The sequence below is a fragment of the Phaethon lepturus genome, unplaced genomic scaffold (genome assembly GCF_000687285.1).
Source record: "Phaethon lepturus isolate BGI_N335 unplaced genomic scaffold, ASM68728v1 scaffold12075, whole genome shotgun sequence".
Lineage (NCBI taxonomy): Eukaryota > Metazoa > Chordata > Aves > Phaethontiformes > Phaethontidae > Phaethon > Phaethon lepturus.
This window is the reverse complement of record NW_010538403.1, coordinates 1-17,543: the sequence shown is the minus strand read 5'-3', so window position 1 is coordinate 17,543 and position 17,543 is coordinate 1. Positions and strand designations below refer to the sequence as shown.

The 17,543-nt window shown below is 38.0% G+C and overlaps 1 protein-coding gene across 1 annotated transcript in view; it reads left to right on the top strand.

The window, feature by feature from the left end:
* ROBO1 (roundabout, axon guidance receptor, homolog 1 (Drosophila)) overlaps window positions 1-16,630 on the top strand; it is a gene marked incomplete at both ends in the record, with an annotated part of 99,831 nt that extends 83,201 nt beyond the window's left edge. The window contains 6 exons of the mRNA XM_010286794.1: window positions 2,613-2,767; window positions 6,139-6,474; window positions 8,931-9,038; window positions 11,701-11,845; window positions 12,154-12,405; window positions 16,221-16,630. Of these exons, the coding sequence (XP_010285096.1) occupies window positions 2,613-2,767; window positions 6,139-6,474; window positions 8,931-9,038; window positions 11,701-11,845; window positions 12,154-12,405; window positions 16,221-16,630 (1,406 nt within the window). The remainder of the gene's footprint in view (window positions 1-2,612; window positions 2,768-6,138; window positions 6,475-8,930; window positions 9,039-11,700; window positions 11,846-12,153; window positions 12,406-16,220) is intronic.
* Between the last annotated feature and the right edge of the window lie 913 nt (window positions 16,631-17,543).

Here is a 17,543-nt window from a genome sequence, read left to right as displayed (position 1 = left end):
TGCTGAACCTGGCGTGCTAAGAGTGATTGCAGGTATTTCTGTCCAGCACTGTATGCTGCTGTGTTGTAGCCGTAAAACCGTGGAGGAAAACCTCTAGAACAGTTGCCATGGGATTTTTGAATGGACAAATCTGTAAATCACTGGGTTGCTGCCTTCACCCCAGGATAGTGAGAAAATAAGAGAACAGAGATGAACCCTCCCTTTGCCTGGCAAGGTTGTTCAAAAAGGTATGCAGTTAACATCCTTTGTGTTCTTTGTGCCACTGTGCTTCCTCGCTCTTCCCATAGCAGAAGCTAGACAAAGCACACTCACATAGACTCAGAGGGCAGAAATGAACCCAGAAATGGCTACATCATTTTGGTACTGCCAGAGAAGCAGCATCATTTTTTACTGTCCCAGTTTTAAGGATCAGTGCCACAATCTAGCAGTGTAATTGATTCAAGGTGCTAACATCTATTCTTCTTTTGTTCATTTGCATATATAGCATTTACAGGATATATGATGTTGTACCGAATTTTATAGAATATGAAACATACTTCTGCAATGTAAAAACAAATGTTATTTTTACATATGAAACCTTTACTCTGATTTCTAAATCTAAGGTTTTCACTTCCTTACATTATATTATTGTAACGTTTTGGAGGCGGTTAGCATTTCTGTCAAGGACACTCATGTGAGTATGTTAAAGCATTGTTCAGAATTCAAAATGTCACACTGATACATTTCAACATAATCCCCACTTCTGTGATGATGAAAAAATGCCCATTTCTGTGTCAATCCCTTTTCTAGACAGGGTTCAAGTAATGCTAATTGTGGTGGGCTGACTCCAGCCAGAAGCTAGGCACCCACTTGCTCAATCTACCCCTACCCCAGACCCAGTACAGTACTTCAAGGATTCAACGAATTTGCTGCAAAGGTTAAAGATCTTTGGAAATTATGATCACTGATCATCACCGGGCTATGGAGCTATAATGCAAACACCTCTTGCCTACAGTTCCACCTAAATGGCTCCAATTAGAGTTTTTGTCTACTTGTATACCTCGCACTACATTTCTTACATGACAGCAGGTGTGAATGCAAGGTAATTTTAGAAGCAAAGGACCTTTAATTCTCTATCCAAAATCCAGTACACAGGCCTTGAAAGTGCTGAAACGTTCTGGAAGGCTTTGTGTCTCCTCCACATGCCTTGAGGTGTAGTTTCGTTGTAAGAGCAGAGTGGTAGGGAAGAAAGCAGGGTATTTCAATTCAGCTGGCCTGCTCACAGGGCTACATAACTGTACATTTATTTCAGATTTTTACAAAAAATACTTGTTTAGTGCATGTGTATTGGCTGGTTAGTTAGCCTGAAAGTAAGTCAAGCCTCATCACTTCCTATGGTAAATTGTCAGATGACATATTCGGTACAGAAATATGTATACACGTATATGTATAGATCTTCTAAATGTCATTCTAAGACTGTGTCTTAAACCTGCAGCACTGACAGACTATATCCCCCACAACTAACTGCATGCGGTTTGTATTCTCAACTTGCAGTTTAAGAGGATTAGCATATTTTATTTTTGAAGAGCATCACATCTAATATTATGGAGGCTATTTTCTGCACTATTTCAAATGGAAAGTTGCCTGTTAAATTCTGTGATGGAAGAGACTGTGCTCCTTTTTTTTTTTTTAAATATATGACAGTGACTAAAATTATCTGGTTTTGAAAGCACCTTAGTTATCAAAGGCAAATTTGTTAGGGGATGCTACTTATATGGGACTTTATAACATGCCATTGCGTTGTTAGTATGAAAACTGAAGAGGCACGAATGATTCTACTAAACATTCATCAGAGCATCTTTCACACTCACTAGAAAAATTCAGCAGCTTGGAAACCAAGGAATGCTATTTCTTTCTGCTGATGGCATGACTACACTTTAATCCAAATGCTGCCAATATGCAGCATTCATATCTGGATGTTTTTAAAGGTGTGTTGAGTGTTCCCAATTACTTTAAACTTGCCTAGGAGCTGCTGCTGTTCCACCCACGTAAAGATTAAGCGAGTGCCTTACTCATTAACAAAGATGTGTTGCACACTCAGTGTGCTTAGTGAGATCCAGATACTCCCAAGCGACAGAGATTTCTGTAATCTGCTGTTCCCTTTGATCCACTACAGTAGTATTATCTGATGGTGAGGAGAACTTTGTTTGCTTGACTTGCCAATTTCCCCTTTTCTACATTGCTTTCTCTAAGAAAAGGAGAAGGGGCAGAAAAATAAAAATACAACCTTCCCAGGAGAAAAAAAAAAAAAACAAAACACCACCAACAAAAAAAACCACAAAGGAAAAAACCAACAAAGTGACAGGTAAAGGTTGCACACTAACATGTATGTGTAGTTCAGCAAACTGAACTGATGCTGCCCATGGCTGTTCACTTCAGAGTATCTTAGCAAGGAACAGATTATATAGGAAACTAGAAACCATTACATAATTGAATCAAGCTGTATTTTCCAATGCTCAAGCTTTTAAATATGTGATATTATTTTGTAATATCTAACCTTTTGAGAGGAATATAATTGCAGTGTGAAAATGGTTTTCTTTAATTTTTGAAATGACCAAGCTTTGTTTTTAAAGGCCAGGACTCCTAAACATCAGTGAACCAGCCACTCAGCCATGGCTAGCAGATACTTGGCCTAACACAGGGAACAATCACAATGACTGCTCCATCAACTGCTGCACCTCTGGCAATGGAAACAGTGACAGCAACCTTACGACGTACAGTCGACCAGGTTAGATATATTTCTGCCTTGCTAAAGAATCTTCTTTATTGAATATATACTTCTAATACCTGAGAGAGTGTACAGGTTTCTTTGTTATTTTTATTTCCAATGCATTTAGACTTGATATAGTTTCTCCTCTATGTCATGATTATGCTTTCAGTCCCTTTTTGGATCCCTTTCTTCCGTCCTCTTTGGATAGTTGTAGCAAGCTGTAGGCTGAAGGAGCCCCTGCAAGTTCAATGTTACCAAAAGCTACACTGAAATCATATGTTTCAGCATCTGAAAAAGAGCAGATAAGGTCATTTTTAGGATGTTCTGTATGTCCTTGTTGCTTGGATGGAGAAGGGGAAGTACCAAAATGACACTAGTGAGATGTTCCTTCTGGTTTTGGGTGTGATGGGAAGCAGGAATTAAAACATTGCTACAGTACTTGCAAGACAGTCAATCTACTTTGGCACATTCAAACCCTCCCTTGGGGTGCCATTCTGTACAAAATTGGACAGCTGGTTTTCTGTTTAAGGCGTGTGGATAAAAAAGTTAACTTCACACTCTAAAAGCAATTATGAAATGTTAGGTTAAGCGGTAGTTCCCAGGAACTTGGGCAGGACTCAGAGTGCTCCTGAAGAAAGCCTTATGAGTTCCATGGGAACACAGTTGGGGAAATAGAGCTGGAAGCAGTAACTGTTGCACATTTTGTTTTAAACAGACCTTAGGTTCCTTTTGTTTTAACGCGGTTTGTGTTACTGGTGAGGAATGAAGATTAGTTTTTTTCACTACCAGCATCTCTTGCTGATTTTTGCTAGTAGCATTTCCCAGCATTTCAGAGAGGGAGAATGATTTCCTATAGTGAAGTTGCATAAGTGCAAAACAGCATTACCTCCTGTAATTAATGTGAAATCAGTCATAATGTGATGGTGGTAATTCATCTCCTGCAATATGCTGTCTAACAGTGACCAGTGCCAGGTGCTTCAGAGGAAGGTGAGAGATTTTAACATTAGAGACTTGGATCTTACCCTGCCCGAGGATATCACGTCCACAAATACCTGTGCAAAAAGATTTCTGATAAGGAGATACTTTATTGTGGCAAGTACAGACATACCAAGTTCTAGTAACAGAAACTTAACAAATTCAGAAAAGGAAGAGAATGCACATTTTTGAGGTTTGTAAACTATTATAACATCTTGTTAAATGAGGTGCAGTGGATTCTTTCTCAATTTAGCTTTCAGCTAAATTTAGCTTGGTTGTGTTGCAAAGTGGTTCCAAAGTGGTTCCTTCCTTTCAAGTAGAGCTTATGAGTTTGAGGATCAGAGAAGGTGCTCACAGCGGTCTCTTCTGTCCTGGAAAATCTGGCAAATATTCTTAACTATGTCAGCGTGGGCTGGGCTTATGCTCTGAAGCAGCAGAGCTGGATATCCCCTCTGTAGCTGTGAATATACTAAGTAACTGCGCATTTTTAATTTCTTTTAAGTATAGTACTGTCTTCCAAGTCTACTGAATGGGAATGGGTTGTTCTAAAAGTAGATGCTATAAAAAAATCTAGCAGAATAAATCTTCTGTTATATAGGTAAACCAGTTTTGTTTAAGCACTTTGTATGAGGAATTCTGACACGTCTATGTAAAAAAATGTACCTACTGCATACACTATATCGAATATATTGCCCTACACACAAATAGGATGTAGCTGAAAGTGGAAGGAGGTAAAAAGATATGTTACAAGTGACCCTGCAAGGATATTATAGCAAAGCATGAGGTATTAGGAATGAAGAATATGCTGGGTATGTTGTTGCCCAATATAATACAATAGGCTTGGAAGGGAGGAAAGACTAGCATGGTTTCAGTAGGTGAGAGAAAAAGCAGAAATGAAAACATTTAAAAAGTACAAATCAGGGAGTTGAAGACTGTGAAGCAATAAATAACAGCTCACATAAGAAAGAAAAATATATCCAACAGTAAAATCTTCAAAAAACACAATCTGCGGGCTTGAAATGTGCAATGATAAGTTGTATGCGGCATGTTCTGATACTGTTCCATAATCATTGTAAATGTGGATCAGTGATTCTCTTCCTCAAATAGTATTTCATTTATCTTTTTCAGGAAATATTTCTCAAAAAAGGTGTATGTCTTAGGGAACATTTTTGAAATTGATCATCCTCTATATTTAGTAATTATTTCATTTAGTATAATGGTCAAATCCTGAATTCCGTACTTAGTTTTACTTGGCACCCTCTCCAGTAAATTAATTGTGGCCACAGGTAATGGATTTCAGTTTTTGAATCAAACTCATTAGCATGAAAACCACATCTTTTAAAAGCAGAAAAGTATATTCCTGGTGATTGTTATATGTAATTATTGATGCATTAATCAGATGGTAAATGAGAATTTTTGCTTAATGATCATTGAATGCTGGTTTCACTAAGCCTTCTAACTGCCAACCCACAGACTGTGTTACTCCATTCAGTATTTTTCCAGTGGACTGGATATGGAGAGGAAAAAAAAGCATGTGGAGCTGCTGTCACACAAAGGCAAGAAAATGCAGAAAGGCAGGCACACTGGTTCACACAGTAGTGGCCAGAGCATCAGTACATCTCTAATTTACTCTATGCAATAAGTGATGATCTCATGATGCACTATTAGAAGAATGAACTCATGCTGTCTGTGATATATATTTAGCATACAGAGCAATGGTATTACTATGGTATTACTTATTTTGCAATATCCAGAGCAACTAAAAATTAGCAAAAATTCCCGATTGCTTTCCTGTCTTTTTGTTTCAAACCAAAATATAAGATTGTACAAGGAAACAATGATCAAATAAAGACTTCCTACTGGGTACTGAGTTACCTTTCACATTGTACTGCTTCTCTTTAATTCTGTAATGTGTGATCATTTTTCAATCTGTTTCATAAAAATCTGTTGTATCTCAGTTTCTTACCACAAGTACAGGAAAGTCTAAATGCTATTGAGATGACATGAGATGACTGCAATGTTTAGTTTTTCCCACTATTAAGTTTTGGTTGATTCTTCCTTTCAATGCAAATTATTTTAATCACAGTTATTGATTGGATAGCTATACTGCTTTGAGAATAATGTCTAAAAATGTGAATGTTTATATGGCCCCCGTCGGACAAGCCCAGCAAGGTAAGTCATTGTAGGTACAATTTGGAAGGTCTGAAATTACAGTGAATCAAACCAGTGAACACTACTTTTGAAGCTTATAAGATAAATGCTATTCTGTAAATTATTTAGTTAATTACAGTATCTCTGCTTCATGGATGCAAGCCATATAGTTATGCACTAAAAAATTTTTAAAGGGAATTTCATTGAAAGTATAGCGTAAGCGAACAGAATGACCTTTTCTTTTTTCTCTCCTCTGTGGTTAGCCGATTGTATAGCAAATTACAACAATCAGCTGGACAACAAGCAAACAAACCTGATGTTGCCTGAGTCAACTGTATATGGTGACGTGGACCTCAGCAACAAAATCAATGAGATGAAAACCTTCAATAGTCCAAATCTAAAGGACGGAAGATTTGTCAGCCAGCCTGGGCAGCCCACTCCTTATGCCACCACTCAACTCATCCAGTCAAATATCAGCAATAATGTTAACAATGGCAGCGGGGATATGAATGAGAAACACTGGAAGCCCTCTGTTCAGCAAAAGCAAGAGGTTGCACCCATACAGTACAACATTATGGAGCAAAACAAATTAAACAAAGGTGAAGAGCTTTTAAGCTTGTTTCTCCTCTTTAGGCATCAGAGGAGTTTTGACCTTCTGATGCTGGGAGTCTAAAGCTTTCAGGTTCAGCAATTACAGACTTCTGTGGTGCTTTTAGACTTCTCCCTCTTCAGATTTAGAAATCCACAGTTAGCAGTGTCAGAAAGTTAATTAGCACCACAATAACCTTCAGATATTGAATTTCTTGTAACAAATAACAAGCTGTATCTTCAGAAAAGAGTTAAATAAAATACATTTCGTGTGGATTTGAGATTAATTTAAATTTAATAGTAGTTAAGGGATTGGTTAGGACAGAGGCCAGATATTTTATTCATAAGCCAGATGCATGGTAGTCACATTATACTCTACCTTAAATTTTAAATAGGTCAACCCACTCTTCCCAGTCGTGGATGGAGACTAATTAAATCTACATGTTCATGTAAACGAATGAAATTTTGCATATCAAACTCTGTAAAATTGTATTGTGTTGTACTCTGGGGACACAAATGGAGTGATCCAATTCATTTTAGACTTGTTCCTAGCAAGCCTTCGATTCACGTATTGAGAGGCAATGCTACCACACACAGTTTTGGAAACTAAATTCCTTTGTTACCCTGCCTGAAGTCTGTGGATCCAGAAGCTAAAAATAAATTGATTTTAGTGTTAACGGGAAACATCAGAATGTATTTTTGTGGCCTTGAGGGCATGTTTCTTTAATATAATGTGTGGGAGTTGGAAGAAATAGGTATGTGATTTCTCGCTAGTCCTCCAGGCTACCATGCAACCTCTTTTAATAACCTGATTTGCAAAACAGTATCCCTAGGAACTGGACGCATTCTAACTTGGAACTTTTTGCATGGATTGTTGTAACTCAAGTAATCGCATCCACAAAAAGATACGTTTCGTTACAGGAATGTTGATTTCTCTACTGGACCCACCTACTCACAGAGGAGTTCAAAGGGCAATATGAAATGTGACACCTTCCCTTGACATAAACATGTCAAAAGAAAATTCAATTTTTGTGCCTCCTTACTAGAGGGTGAAAGCTGTATTTTTTGTAATTATGTTTTCTTTTATGAACTGTGTATTACATATCTATTTTGGAATTAAAACGTGATTGGTTTTTGCACCCTGGAAGATACTGCATCTTTCAAACTGTGTATATTACAGCTGCATATTCTCTAGCATATTGTAGCGTGGAAAGGCCCCCTTAAAGCATTGTCTGCTGACAGTCTTATTATACATATTTCAGGGTGTTGATTTACTGTTTATCCTCTGTGTAAACATATGCGGTATGCAGGGCTTCAGCGTGGTCTCTGGAATGCAACTAGGCTGAGAAAGTATTATAGAATATGCTCTGGTGTGGAATTTATCATTTTGTTCATTTTCCCATGCTTACGTTATCACAAACAGTTCTGTAGCAGATGGGAACTGGATTCTTAGTTTTGTTTATTTTTGTTTTGATTTGCTATTTTATGAGTCAATATTCTGATCTTGGTTTTCTCATTTCCTAAGTCAAAACCATCTTGCTGACAATTATACCTATAGCTTTTGTGGTGGGAAATAACCATTTTGATGAGTTACATGCTGTGCTTCATTGTCACTCCTTTATGTCCAGCGGTTCTGTTTATGATGCAGTTTTGTTTGCTGTATGAAGAGTAACTCAGCCCCTTTCTGTTCTCTGTGAATTATAATTCCTTTTTGGCATGAGAGTACTGTTTTGTCAGATGAGAATTTTACTTCTGAGAAGTTTTACAGATCTGGTTGCCAAATATAGATTTAAAAGTAACCTCTGTATATCAAGTGCTTTGGAACTGGAGAAGGAAGTTACGGTAATAGCCATTAGCAAAAAAAAGACCCTGCCTGTAGCTAGAGCCTGCATGACCCAATATAAACAGAAATCTTCTTGGAGGCAGCAGGCATTAAACAAAGACCTCTTATGTTGTAAACCGAATTCGATGGAGCTGCATTGTTGCTCCAGCAGATCATTTGGTCCTTGTAATACAAGGCTGACTCCTACTTGGGTTTGTCCCCTTTGAAATACAAAAAGTAGCTACCACAATCCATTGGCTGCCCTACATGTGTAAATTAAGCAGAGACCGTGGAAAACCGATCAAGGTGACAGTCTGTTCCTATGCAAAATGCTCACATAGGTCATGTATATATATAGAGACAGAGAGACTTAATTGTTGCAGGGGCACTGTGACAACCCTGTGCATAGGATTTCATTTTACTTCATTGTTGCTGTGGAGCTACTAAGTTCCCATGATTTTCCTTAAACTTACAATTAGAGACAAGATGAAAATAAAACATGATTATAGAATGATTTTCCTTTCAAAAAATGAATTTATTTCTTCCTCACTATTTTCAGGAGATCTTACTTTATGTTATAAATCAGGTATATAAGAGTAGATGCGTTTTTGAAGGGTAGCATTAACTATACTATTAAACTTGCAGATTACCGGGTAAATGACAACATTGCTCCAACTATTCCGTACAACCAGTCGTATGACCAGAATACAGGTGGATCCTACAACAGCTCGGACAGAGGCAGTAGTACATCTGGTGAGTATCTGTAGTGCTTTCCAAATCTTAGGTTTTTTGGTGTTTGGACGCTCTAGCCGTAGTTGGCACTAGTTACTGGATTTACAGAAGGGATGACGTGGAGGGACCCACTGACAGTAATACAGCACAGGGATGTTAAACAGCATAAAAACTGGTCCAATGAGTGCCTATATTTCTGTTGCATCCTCATGACTGCTTAGTGCTAAATGTCAATTAAGTAGTTGATTGTCCAAAATTGTGAAAGTCATGAAATCAAATAGAAGTTGGATTTCCTATCCAAGTTAATGCCCTACTGGTTAATATTATGGCCTCTAGATGGGCAAGTCACAGACATTCCTTTTCAGCTGTCACAAAAAAGAGTATTTTAATTTATGCATGTACTTTACTGACTTCTCCATCTCCTGGGTCTGCTCACCCAAGACAACCTTATTCATGAACAGGCTCAAGACACCAGAGCATTTTGAGTGTTCCCTAACAGAACTGCTTTAAGAAATCTTTCCTTTTTTAAATTAAACCCATGCATTTTATTGAGTAAAAAATCATGCATGCATACATATAATTTTTATAGATTTCAGTGGCCATATGTCAAAACTATTCTTGTACATCATTCAAATGTAGACAAATAATTAAATGTTGATTCTCGTCAGCGTCTCCTGTGCAAAATATCTAAATGTCCTTTGCAAAAGTCTTGAAACAAGGCGGCTTTTTGTGCTGGAGAATGCTGACCAGGGCACTGGAACCACAGAATATGGTTTAATTCAAAAGTTACTGCTTCTCATCATGTTACAACATATTCACTTGTAGCTTTGATTTCTGGTAGAGGTGTGTGAAATGTTCAGAGCTAAATCAGAAACTACAGATAGGCTTGGTTTGGAGCTTTACCGTTAAGTCCGATACTTAGCCTATGTTTATTTACATCAAGCCAATTACAAGATGAGTTATGGCCACAGTCTCCAGTGCCCTGGGCTTTATATCTACTAATCAAGACGAGGACTTTTCCTTTCACCTTTTGTTCTGCTGTTGTCTTTGATAGTCCAGTTGCCTTAATCCTAACCTGCTGTCCATCTTGACTGATGGTGACTGAGGCACAGCAGAGGCATAAACATGTAGATGAGCCTGCTGTACCTTTGGGTGACCTGAATTCGCAGTGGCTGGAGTGAGATAAGCATGGCTCCCAATTCTCCCAGCTGCTCAGGTGTGTTTTCTGGGAGCCAGCCTTTTGCCTGTTCCCAGGTCTACAACACTGGGATGTGGTGCTGAGCCTGTGATCAATGTTGTTAAGACCTGAAATTCAGCATGAAACATCTCAGCAGCGTGAACCCATGCAAATTAAAAATGAGAAAGTGGTATTCTCCATGCTGACACCTATTATGGTTATTCATAACACTAACAATTTATAGTCCTAGACCAAGGACTCCAGCAGAAATGAAGCAAGGTGACCAGAGTTATAAATTAATTGTGCTGAACCTGGTATATATCATGGTGCTTAGGGTAGAGAATGCAGATGATGATCACCTTGGGATAGTTGGGGTCTTGCTTGATGTACTGAGATACCAGAAAAATAATTGTACATAGCTAAAACATATTTGTATCTGGCAGCTAATGTGGGACAACAGTAAGCAGAACTAGATCTGTAAGAATGGAAGATCTGAGACAGCAGTGTGAGAAAAACAAGCTTCCTAAATCTGACTGCAACATATTTAATCGTGTATAACGCTTAATTATGGTAATAAAACACCATGCCTTAGTTGAAGAGAGAAATGTGAAGGATTCAAAAACATACTCAAAAATATGGTGACTTTATCTACAATTAAAGAAGTAACAGTAACAAAGAAGGATAAAAATATATACCAAGGAACAATGGTAGAGTCAGTTCTGATCATAGCCATGTCCAAAGTTAAAATTCAAGACCACCTGAATAATTGGTCTTACTCAAAGTTATTGGAACTGTTAAAGCTGCATTGTTGTTATGAGCTATAATTTCCCATAATAGTTGTGGAAAACATTTGCGCCATACTTCATGGATCTTCTTTCTTCTTTTTTCTGTTATTTTAGTTCTTCCAGCAATTATTTTCGACTGCACCTGCCATTTAGTCTAAAACTAGTAATTTCATTGTGCCTAAAACGTTTCAGTGGACAAGTACAAATTACATATATTCAGTGACTTAATGCAACAGTGGAACTTTAATAGATCATATCTGTATCATATTGTATTTTAGGTTCCAGCAATTAAATAGTATAAAGGCACTTTAGAAAATACGTCTACAGCTCATTTGTTTTAGATGATAATCTATAATGTAATTAATAGAAGTAGGAAGCTCACTTTTAAAGACATTGCTTGTAAAATTAATTTATGGTTTTATCGCATTTTCTCTATTTATTAACAATTCAAGGTTTGTATCCCATGTGCTTTTTTCCATGCTATGCAAAGTTTCTGGTTACATTCACCTGCTTAAAATGTAGAGTAAGTCTGCAAAGAAGCTATAAGTACAAATTGGTGTAAAAAGGAGGAATGGCAGTTTATTCCAACTGAGCACAATGGTGAATTCCCAGAGAATTCAGAAGGATCTGGGAGGGACTACAGTTATTTTGTTTTTCAAAGCTAGTGGTGAGGAGATACTTAAAAGCATTACAAATATGTATTGTGTTTTTTTTTTCACAGGGAGTCAAGGGCACAAGAAGGGTGCTCGGACCCCAAAGGCTCCCAAGCAAGCTGGCATGAACTGGGCAGATCTTCTTCCACCCCCTCCAGCACATCCACCTCCCCATAGCAATAGCGAAGATTACAGTCTTTCAGTGGACGAAAAGTAAGAAAAATGAATACATCATCAATTTCCCACTTTAATCACTAGTTAATTGAACTGTAATTTGCCCTACAAGCTGGCAGTGAGACCTTCCTTCAGTACCATTCTGGTGCTCCTCATCTATCTATAGTGTGGCTGTTTAGAGATCATCTACTGACAGTGGTGTACCTCCACTCAGTACATCCTTACTAAGCTGTTTTCAAGAGCACATATAGCATTGATTTTTTTTCTGAGCTATTTATAAGTGTATCAGATATGCTAATTACACAGTAAAAATTTAAGTCCTTATTTTCTTAAAAAATTAATTTTAGCTATGACCAAGAAATTCCTTGTCCTGTTCCACCTGCAAGGATGTATCTGCAGCAGGATGAACTAGAGGAAGAGGAAGAAGATGAGCGAGGTCCTACTCCACCTGTCCGAGGAGCAGCTTCATCTCCAGCCGCTGTCTCCTATAGCCATCAGTCAACTGCCACTCTCACCCCCTCTCCCCAGGAAGAACTCCAGCCCATGTTACAGGACTGTCAGGAGGATCTGGGACACATACAACACCAACCTGACCGGAGGTGTGTCAATGCAAATGTAGCGAGAGAGATCTGACAAAAGTCATCCTGGCCCTACTGAAAATTCCTGTTGAATTCAGTGAGGCCAAGCTTTTCCCCATTATATTTATTCTGTTAATATTTAACTTCTAATCCAGGACGCTAGAACTATTTGTAACCTAAGAAATACATAATTAGGTTGCTTTATTATTATACCATGGAAAGAAATGCAGTATATCACTTTACGGTACGTACGATGCTGACACGAGTTAAATTCAGAGTCATCAGGATATTAAAGTGGTATCGTTAACACAGCTTACCATATAATTACAGTTCCATTGTTTCCAATAGATTTACTGCATTATTACCATAAAATAGCATACATTACTTCACAGTAACTGTGCAATTAACTTGTCACCAATATATATGAATATATATAAATATATAATTTACATAACCTATAGATTTTCCTCCTCTCACAAATCCTAATACAGGAAATTATCGCTTGCAAAATTTTCTTAACATTTCCGCCTACCCTTATTCAAAGGAAGGACCAGCATTAATAAAGGTAGATATTTGTCACAGGGAAATTTTGTTTCTTCTCTGAGTTGCTTTTACTACAAAGTATTTTGCATATACACTCTCACAGCTTCTCTGCCATAAAACTGTGTATTCTGAATGAGGTTTTTTATGTATGCTGCATACTTGTCTTTCTTTTTTTAAAAAGGTACAGTTTTTCTATCCCAAATGGAAAAATTTCTTTATTTTTTCCTCCAGTGGTTTGCACATATTGTTTATTACCACAAATATACAAACGTACCTGCAATATTCTAGTCATACTTTCTATTTTTAGTGAAATGCAGGCCTGTCATGGTGAAATTAATTTGATCTTGCCAAGTAGACTGTAGAACTTTGACTTTATTAATATAGCTTACTGGACATTTACAGATGTATTTTCCAGAATGTTTTTTAAAAAGTTACTTCATTTTTATGTTTTGCTTTTTAAAGTAAGCAGTAGTTATGAATCCTTTTTTTAAAAGCCTGTGCCTGCTTTTGCTCCCCATTTCTACTTGGTCTGCCTTGTTTTGTTTTCTTTATTTTTTATGGGAACACCTCTTCTGTGTATCTTCTTCTCTTCCTCTATCTTCCTGAATCTTTAAAGTCACTCTTTTTATTAGTGGTGGACTAATAATATTTTCCTGTAATTTCCACTGACCCTGATACGTCGGGGCACAGAAGTGTTCATTTTAATCACTTAAGTTTTCTGGGTTATTTAGAGGTTAAACTCGCTGAATGCTAATGGGAAAGGGAAATGCTAAGTGAGCCATGTGTTGTGAGTGCCTTTCCAGCGCCTTACCTACCATCTTCTGGAAAGTGGGAGATGCACACTGGCATACAGAGTGGAGTAGGCATTGGAGCAGACGTATGCAAACATGCATAACCAGCCAGCAATTGCCTGAAAAGTGGAAGGTTTGCTCAACACAAAGACTCATGGCTAGTCACCATAAATGTCATCAAAAGTAGTGGCAGAAGTATCTGGAAGCATGTTCCAATTTAAGCTCATAGGGCATACAGCTTACTCATTGAGTGGACTGAAAAATAAAATGTATATTTACTTTGTTCTTCCTACAATGCGTAAGTCTAGCTTTGGTGAAAGTCTTAGAATTGTTAGTGACTAAATCTGTCTTTTTTAACTTACTTTTTCAAACATTGTTTCTTTTCATTTCGCTATATCCATCTCATCAGTTTAAAAAGATTCACATAATTCTATTTACTTCATTTGTAAGGCTTGGCTGACTTACCTTTTCCATCTAGCAGCATTGATACGACCCATGGCATTGCTGTTTAGGAGTTGGATGTACTGTGCTCAACAGCTGTACGCCATTGTGGAAGGGAGGGTTCTGTTTTGAATATTGTGTGACAATACTTTCCAATTAAGAATACATTCTGAGAGGTGCCTCTCCGTATTGTTTTGGGGGGGGTTGTAAACAGTGGTTTTACAGTGAAAATAACATCTAAAATACTGTTTGTCATACTTTTTATTAGCTTTACTTGTAGTTCTGCTGAATATTATCTCAGTTTCTGATCACAACCAGGCATCTAGAGTATGATTCTGGTGATGATGGCGTGGTGTAATATTTCTTTGTGTGGTCAGCTTGCTAGAAGTATAGCAAACTGAAATAGAAATCTGTGTTCTTGAAGAATGGACAAGCAGAGAAAAAAATAAAGATGTAGTGAGATAGAAGATGATGTCAATTTTGAAGCAAGACCTGAGATAGGAGATGATGTCACTGTTAAAGCGAGAACCTCTGCATCATACAAAGTGAATGTAGTATTGTTAATTCCATACGCCCATGAACCAGCTGCTCTCAGTTAGCCTATCCTTAAAGGTTGGTAGGCAAGCTATATTTTCAGAAACCCTAGCATATTTTGTGACCAGTTGCCTGTCTCCTAATACCAAAACCTAGAGAATAGGAAGACTAGCAAATATATTACAAGGACAATTGTCACAAGAGCTTTAAATTAAGGGAGTAAAACTTTATTGGGCAAGGTGTCTAGTCAAAGGCAGGTAGAGACTCCCATGCAGCAGTGGCTTCTGGGATTTGCAGGGGGAAGCTATTAAATTATTATTGGGTATATATCCCTAACTGATCTTTTCTTCGTGCCATTCAGTACTTAATACAGCAAGTGGAAAACAGTGGCTAGATAATGTAGTCCAAGGAGGTTCCAGCTTGCTCTTGCAAGTATTAGGTTTTTCCTTGCTAAATTTTCCTTTCAAGATTAGTAAGTATTCCCATTTAGTTAAACAAAAAAAAACACATCCCCCCAAAAGAAAATGTTTAATTTTTGAGAGTCATCATTTTTCAATGAGGTAATAAGAGGGGAAAATTGACAAGGGAACATTACTTTGGAAATTTTTGCAAAGCAGATTGCAGTAGAAATTCCTGGTCAGCAAAGCCAACAGTACACCCATTGCTGCAGAAAGTGTTTCTTCCCATCAGATGGGAATTAAATGGCAATTAAAGAACATGCCTGTGCTCCTGTGAAGAAAAACTGATGGCAGTGTTCCTATCTCGGACCTCTGAGTGAAGTATTAACTAAACTGAACCTTGATCTAATGATATCTAATACTTTGCCTCTTTAAGCTGGAGACACCATTACTGATGATTTAAGCTCAGAATAAATTACCACATACATCTTTATGCATTTTGGTATCCCTAAGACCTAGAACTGATGTTACAGTAGAGAATTCTTTCTATATACCAATTAGTCTATAGACCAATTTAAAAAATAATGAAATAACAATATCTCTTTTCATATCTTTCTGAATTACCAGGGTGGGTGGAGGGAAGATGTTTATGGAGCAATCTGTTTGGATAGAGGCATCTGTTGACATCAGTAGTTTCAAGCTTCTAGAGCAATATACAGACGCTTCTTTTGCTCATACTCTCAAGGGTGCACAAATAATTTTTTTAAATAGTCACGTGAACTGTAACCACCTCTTCACCTATCTGTACATGTGCTACTTTAGGAAAAATGAACAGCTTTATGGAAAATAAGCTAATTTTCATTAAAAACGGTGATAAAGGAACCGTATTCAAAAATCAGGTTTCTTTGTGGTAGATTTCAAACTACATAGCTGTCAGTAAGTTCTGATTTACACCAAAATAAAACCTGAAAAAAACAACCAACCCTGCACTTTTCAGATATGAATTCTGTTGATTTAAAAAGGCAAGTCAAGCTTGTTGGGAAATAAAAGAAATATTTTCATCAATCTGCTATTGCCTCTGACTATATTATGTGACTTCAATTCTTCTTACTCTTGTATTTTTATGCAGACGTCAACCTGTGAGTCCTCCACCCCCTCCAAGGCCTATCTCCCCACCACATACCTATGGATATATCTCAGGCCCCTTGGTCTCTGATATGGATACTGACGCACCAGAAGAGGAAGAAGATGAGGCAGATATAGAGGTTGCCAAGATGCAGAACAGAAGACTCCTTTTGCGTGGCCTTGAGCAGACACCTGCCTCCAGCGTTGGGGATTTGGAGAGCTCTGTAACAGGGTCCATGATCAATGGCTGGGGCTCAGCCTCTGAAGAAGATAACATCTCAAGTGGGCGGTCTAGTGTTAGCTCTTCTGATGGATCATTTTTTACCGATGCAGATTTTGCACAGGCTGTTGCAGCAGCTGCGGAATACGCTGGCCTGAAGGTAGCCAGACGTCAAATGCAGGATGCAGCAGGAGGTGAGCTTGTCCTCTCTTTGATGGGAGAAGAAAAAACAATGGCCTTTGTGAAATGTATTCATCCACAATCTCTTCCTGAATTCCTGTTGTTCTTACATTTAGAAATTCAGGAGAGGGGGTCAAGTTACACTAGTGGAAGAGTCAGAAAAGGAGTTTTGGTGAAACTGCTCTACATTGTTTATCATAAGTAGTTCCTAATTTTTTGGTCTCATTGATTATTGCCAAACCTCAACCCTGCTGGTGGGTTTGCACCCAGAACTGAATGAGAAAGAAAAAACAAACAAACAAAAAAGAATTACAGAATTCTATCCTTTTCCTAGTATAAGGCTCCCAGTGTTTTCAGTCACTCTTCATGAGAGATTTAATCCCTCTGTATCGAAATGTCCAAATAAATAGTAAACCTTTAGACTTCTATTTCCTCTGGATTTGAACAAAAAAAGGTAATACAATTATTGTTGCAACACCTCTCTCCATCATTTTTGAAAAATCGTGGAGAATGGGAGAGGTGCCTGAGGATTGGAGGAAAGCCAGTGTCACCCCAGTCTTCAAAAGGGCAAGAAGGAAGACCCAGGAAATTATAGATCAGTCAGCCTCACCTCCATCCCTGGGAAGGTGATGGAACAGCTCGTTCTGGAGGCCATCTCTAGGCACATGAATGAAAAGAAAGTTTTCAGGAGTAGTCAGCATGGATTCACCAAGGGGAGATTGTGCTTGACCAATGTGATAGCCTATGATGGAGTGACTAGCTGGGTAGATGAAGGGAGAGCAGTGGATGTGGTGTACCTTGACTTCAGTAAGGCTTTTGACACTGTCTCCCCTAACATCCTCATAGTGAAGCTCAGGAAGTATGGGTTGAATGAGTGGACTATGAGATGGATCAAGAACAGAGCTCAAAGGGTTGTGGTCAGCGGCG